Consider the following 6,606-nt stretch of genomic DNA (forward strand, 5'->3'; position numbering starts at 1 on the left):
AAAAAAAAAAAAAAGAATTCAGAACTGATCCAACTTTTCTTCAACTAGGAAAATATTTCAGTGAAGTCTACAGGGAATTTCTTGTATTTACGTTCTGTAATCTGCTTCCTGACTAAAGAAAGCCTCTTTCAATCCCCAGTTCAGTTGTCTGTGACTAAGTGTTGAGGCATTTGAACAATTTTTCCTCAGAGCACTCTGGGAAATCTGTGGTTTACTACTGTTAATTTTTCTGAAAGCAGTTGGCTTTCAGAAACCTGAACTGAAGATATACCCTAAAATCCCAGATGATACCTTTTTGTCAAAAGCCACATGTGCAGGAATAAAATCAGCAGGTGGGGCTTGCTTAGGTTGGCCATAAGTTAATGCTGGTCTCTTATTGGCCAACTCATCGAGCTCAGCCTGGGACAGCTGGTTGACCTGGAGCCATTCCCCACCTATGCCAACTGTTGGACGTCGAACAACTGCATAGCCATTCCTGTAGCCCAACGTCTGGCTTCTATGGAAGGCTGTTTTCTGAAGAAGAAAATAAGCATGTCATTAATAATAATAAAGATACATTTGTTAGATAAAAGAGCTAATTTTAAAAAGTAATAACTTAATCCTCTGCTTATAAACATCACAAAACACACCAAAAAGTTTACCTACATTAAAAGGTTTTTGTGTTTTAAGCCAAAATGCTTGGCCGAAAACAAGGAAGGAGGCAGTGGCCTGAGTGTAAAATTAAATTAAAACTCTGCTCTGTAATAGTCAATTTAACTATTAATTCATCTCTCATAAGACAAAGTATTGTCTCATCAACACTCTCAATTTATTACTAGTCTTCCCATGCTTTTCATCTTATCTGAGTTATAAACCATGAACCCTAGAAAATCTGGTTCTGTGAATTTTATTTTTACCTGAAATGAAAAGCACCTTTCTTATTCATATAACTCTTAGGAAAGCAACTGAATGTCATATATTTAAAGTCCTGAACTCAGTAATCCCACCTTGATAATCTTGATATTATGGATATAAGGATATAATCCCAAATTTAGGCTATATGCCTAAAGTTGTCCATTACAATGTTAGTAACAATAGGGAAATGCTGGAAACTATCTAAAAGACAGACATTTTATGAAGATGTGAGCAAATGATGGCTCTCTCAACAGACTATTATGTAGTCATTAAAATATTGGTTTTCACAGCTAATGGTGATGGTTGAACATGATGAATATAATTAATGTCACTGATTTATACATGTGAAGACTGTAGAAATGGCAATAGGTTTTGTTACATATATACTCACCAAATTTAAAAAAAAAAAAAATGGTTTTAAAGACCTTGCAGAAACCTGGGGAAAATGTTTATAGCTTAATAAGGTCAAAAAAGCAGCATATAAGGTTATATGTGTATTATAAATGCAAGTATACAAACACATATGCATGAAAACAGACTGCATTTGTGGAATGTCAGTCTGTATAATACATTTCTGAATTAGATTAATTATTTGCAATGAACATATTTTTATAGGTAATTGAAAAACACAAACAACAAATTAAAAGAAATGATGGAATTTTTGTTATTTACTTTCCCAATTATGTGTATGTATATATATGCATGTATAGGAGCTCTGGTGACATAGTGCCTAAGGCATTTCACTGCTAACCAGAAGACTGGCAATTCAAACCCACCAGCCTCTGCAGAAGGAAGATGTGGCAATATACTTCTGAAAAGATTTACCACCTTGGAAACCCAATAGAGGTTGCTACGAGTCAGAATCAACTCAATGGCAGTGAGTTTAATGTTTAGTATATATATACATACATACATACATATATGAGAGCTCTGGTGGCATAGTGCTTAAGGCATTTGACTGCTAACCAGAAGGCTGGCAGTTCAAACCCACCAGCCACTCCTCGGAAGGAAGAAGGTTGGGCAATCTATTTCTATAGAGGTACCGTCTCAGAAACCCAAGGAAGGGTTGCTATGAGTCAGAAATGACTTAACAGCCATGAGTTTGCTTTTTTTTATATATATTAAACAACTTACAATGAATCATTATATATATATATATTTTTTGGATAAAATGACTTATGTATCTTCTAATTTCTTTGGAGCCCAGCCTACCATCTTTCAAGATCTGTACTAATATGAAGGTACAATAGATTAAACATTGTTTGCTAAAAAAGTTATAGGATGTGGACTTAAGGGTCAACAAATTCAGAATCAATAGACATGGACAGCCACGGCTGACAGGAGCTGCCCCACAGGCATAACACATTTGACATAAAATGAATTAGGCTGAGTTGACTCCCTCACTGGGTAACTTTGTAACTTCAAGCTCCTTTCCACCTCTTACAAGAGAAACAATATCACTGCTTCAGTTCACTTTTGTCATTATAGAAAGACATCTCAATCATCACTTAGCTATGACTTTTACTGTTGTTGTTGTTGTTGTTATGTGCCATCAAGTCGGACCTGACTCATAGTGACCCCTCCTTGGGTTTCCCAGGTGGTATCACTACGGAAATAGATCGCCCAACCTTTCTTCCAAGGAGTGGCTGCTTAGCAGTCAAGTGACTTTTACTAGTGGACCCATATGGCACCCCAGGGAAAGCAAACTCAGGCCTCCTCAACCTTCTGATAAAGTATGGGCTCACCTTCTGAATGCCTTTAGAGGTACATATACCTACCTATTCCTTCACTGTTGATGATACAGTGACCATGTTTTTCAAACTTCAAATAAAGCAAACTGGTGGACACTCAGCTAGTGTATTTAAAATATGAAAAATCTAGGACCAAACCATCCACTAGTCCAACCATTCACTATGTGACACTATGTGACAGCTGTAATCATATATTAAACCAAACCAAATTCACTGCCATTGAGTTGGATCCAACTCATAGTGACACCTCCTTGGGTTTCTGAGGCAGTATCACTACAGAAGTAGATTGCCCAACCTTCCTTCCAAGGACTGGCTGGTAGGTTTGAACCACCAGCTTTCTGGTTAGCAGTCAAATGCCTTAGGCACTACACCTAAGTGTAGTGCCTATTACTCACAAATTACTCAACTCAATTTTTTTATTTCAGTACTAAGTCCAGTGCACAGTTTAACTAATTTGTACTATAGTAGTATATATCCTCCATATAGCCTGGTATTCCAGTCCACCCAAACCCAAACCAAACCTATTGCTGTCGAGTCAATTCTGACTCATCGTGACCGTACAGGACAGAGTAGAATTGCCCCATAGGATTTCTAAGGTGGTAATCTGTACAGAAGTGGACTGCCATATCTTCCTCCTACAGAGCAGCTGCTGGGTCCAAACCAATCTTTCAGTTCGCAGCTGAAAACTTAACTACTATGCCTCCAGGGTTCCTTAACTCTAGTCCACATCTCTGTAATGCTCCAAATCAATTTAACTCTATGTGCTTTCATGGGCAATAATTACCTACATTTTCTAAATTACATAAAATGAAAACCAGTTGCATTGAGTAGATTCTGCTTCATAGTGACCCCATGTGTATCACAGTAGAACTGTGCTCCATAGGGTTTTCAGTGGCTGATTTGATAGTAGATTGCCAGGTCTTTCTTCCAAGGCACATCTGGGTGAACTCAAATCTCTCTCTCTCTCTCTCTCTCTCTCTCTTTCTTTTCTTAGCAGCCAGATTAACTCTTCACACCACCCCAGGACTCCACATAAAAGTGAAAAGCCCACTGAAACTGAAAATCTATTATGCTGTGTCTTACTTAATACAGCAATAATCATGAGGTAGAAGAGATTCAGAATTCAAATGTCCTGACCAAACTTTAAATATTTTAACTTGAAATTCATTTTCCCAAAGAAAATAAATCAATCAAATATTTTATCCTAACCTTGTGAATGTAGAGAGGACCTTGCAATTTAAATTATTCGACTATACAAATTACTGTTGGTTTATCTATGATAATCATCCTACTGCCTACTGAATCTCAAGTAATGACCTCCTTCCAGAACATATGTTTCAGTAACTCTTTAAAATTAAAACAAATACTAAAGAATTTTTGTCAAGGGCTAAACTATGTCATGAGAAAAAAAAAAGAGAGAGAGAGAGAGAGAGAGCATAAGCTTTTTTTGTTTTTCAATTTTGTCTAGAAAATGCAACAGAAAACATTTAAGGTTGTGGGGAAGGAGAAAAACAAAATCTAAATAGGTACTTTTACAAAAAAACTTAGAGTGAGAAGAACAAAGTGGTAGGAAAATACGAATTAAATATCTTCAGTGAGGCAGGGAAGAATGGTTTGGGAGGGAGTTGGGGAAATGTGGAAAGTATAACTTTTTGAGAAACAGCAATTGAGAAAGAAGATAAAACAAGGATGGAGAGAAGTGGGACTAGACTGTAGAAAAGGTAGAAGTGCAGGACAGAAATGGGAAGAGGTTGGGTAGCATAAATGAGGGATGCGGAAGCATAAATGAGAAGTGGGGACATGTGGAAAACGACCTGGCAGAAAGAAGAAAATGAAAAGCTTTACAAGACAAGAAACAGAGTTTGGGGTGGAAGAGATTACTGGGTCCAGGATTCAGAAGAGGAAGAGGCGACGCAGGAATGAGGGGTCAGGGGAGAGTGGGTAGGACGGGGCTGTAGAGTGAGGATGAGGGTGGAGAGAGGCTGAGTCCGGGAGACTAGGATGGGGGGGGGGGCGGTGGCTAAGGATGGAGCTAGGAGCTCTGGTAACGTAGTGCCTAACGCACTTGGTTACTTGACTGCTAACCAGAAGGTTGGCAGTGCAAACTCACCAGCCACTCCTCGGAAGGAAGATGGGGCAATCTACTTCCCTAGTGATACTGCCTCCGAAACCCAAGAAGGGGTCGCTGTGGGTAGGGTCCAACTCAACGGCATATAACAACAACAACAAGGATGGAGCTGGGGAGAGACAGGAGAATGAGACAGGGAAAGGGCCTGGGGAGAGCTTGAGAGTAAGGTGAGAAAAGAGTAAGCGATCAGGAGAAGAATCAAGGGTGGAGGAACAGAGCGGCAAGGAAGTACGCGTATAGGGGAAAGAGGACTAGGGCGAGCGGACAGATTGCCAGGATGGAGCAGAAAAATTAAGAAATGGAGTGGAGAGAGAAAAGGTAGGAGAAAAAATATGATGCTGCGTGAGGCAGACGACAGAATTGCGGCGGAAAATGAGAACAAAGTTGAAGCAGAGGGCAGGTCTGAAGGGAGAGGACAGACTCGGATGCGCGAGACTAAGCGGAGAGGCCCCGAAGCTGCTGGATGGTGGCGACAGGCGGAAGTTGGGCAGATGAGTCCTCACCGTGGTGTCCTTAAAGGACGTGCCTGGGAGGAAGGGCAGGCCATGGACTGGGTTGTACACCATCGCAGCCGCTATTACTCGCGCTGCCTCAGCCAGGTTTTGTTCATCCGGGTTGCCTGGGCGACAAGCCGCGTCCGCAAGCCCCTCGAGACTCCATGGTAACCGTAAACATCCCGAGAGCCCGCGAGCGAAGGGCGGAGCTTAAGGTTTAGCACCACAGATCTGCGCGTGCGCCCATCCTCCAGCCTCCACGTTCTCGCGGTGGCACGGTTTACGGCGGGGTTACGAGGTTGTGGGCCTGCGACGATGAGCCCGCCAATACGGCTGTGAACGTTGGGGCTCCCAGTAGACTCTTTGTGGGAGTTGTTGAGCTGCCAGGAGAGGGGTTTAGTTGTACTGAGACCGTAGTTCTCGCAGTGAAGTCCAGGGGTCGCAGCAGATCCTAAAGTCAGTTACAGAAAAGGAATTTCTACGCTTCTTTCCATCCTAGTTTCCATTGACTCTGCCGCGCACCACTGGCGCAGTGAACTCAGGCACTCTTTCTCCCAGTTCTGCAAAAGGGCCCTGCGTGTAAATGGTTAAGGAGCTCTGGTGGCATAGTAGATGAGGCATTTGGCGGCTAACCTGAAGGTGAGCTGTTGAAATCCACCAGCCTCTCCAGGGAAGGCTAATGGGCCAATCTGCTTCTGTAAAGGTTGACAGCCTTGGAAACCCAATGGAGGTCGCTGTGCCTCGGAATGGACTCCATGGCAGTGAGTTTGGTTTGGATTTTGGTGTAAATGGTTAGTCTGGATTAAAATGTTACCGACCCCAGGCCCAATGCATCTTGGGGGCAGGGTCCTCAGATTATTCATAATTGTATTTCTGTTGCTGAGATATTTAATGAGCTAATGCAACAACCTCATCCCTAATCTTCCTCCTGCCGAATTATCTTTTTCCTGTCTGCTATTATTATTCTACTGTCAATGCCTGTGGTTCGGCAGCCTTAACGTTCTTGCCAGCCAGACCAGGAGCATATTCCCTGCACTACTATTTGTGCTCAATATTTGTTGACAGAAAAGTTTCTCTCTTTGTTAGAGTGCCATCAAGTAGATACGAACTCACAGCGACCCTGTGTATAACAGAAGGTCCTGAGCCATACTCAATCTTTGCTATGCTTGAGCCCCTCGTTGCAGCCACTGTGTCAATCCATTTCATTTAGGGCCTTCCCCTTTTTCTCTGACCCTCCACTTCACCAAACGTGATATCCTTCTTCAGGGACTGGTCCCTTCTGACAATATGACCAAAGTAGGTGAGACAAGTCTGGCCGTTCTTGCTCTAAGCATTCTGG

The 6,606-nt window shown here is 41.9% G+C and overlaps 1 protein-coding gene across 1 annotated transcript in view; it reads right to left on the reverse strand.

The window, feature by feature from the left end:
* Window positions 1–5,339, reverse strand: part of EFHC1 (EF-hand domain containing 1) — a 77,772-nt gene extending 72,433 nt beyond the window's left edge. Inside the window, exons 1-2 of the mRNA XM_007936144.2 lie at window positions 5,277–5,339; window positions 292–513 (exon numbers count right to left, since the gene is read on the reverse strand). Coding sequence (XP_007934335.1) covers window positions 292–513; window positions 5,277–5,339 — 285 coding nt within the window. The remainder of the gene's footprint in view (window positions 1–291; window positions 514–5,276) is intronic.
* Between the last annotated feature and the right edge of the window lie 1,267 nt (window positions 5,340–6,606).

The sequence above is a fragment of the Orycteropus afer genome, unplaced genomic scaffold, assembly GCF_000298275.1.
Source record: "Orycteropus afer afer isolate SDZICR_OR568_19922 unplaced genomic scaffold, OryAfe1.0 scaffold00034, whole genome shotgun sequence".
Classification (NCBI taxonomy): Eukaryota; Metazoa; Chordata; class Mammalia; order Tubulidentata; family Orycteropodidae; genus Orycteropus; species Orycteropus afer.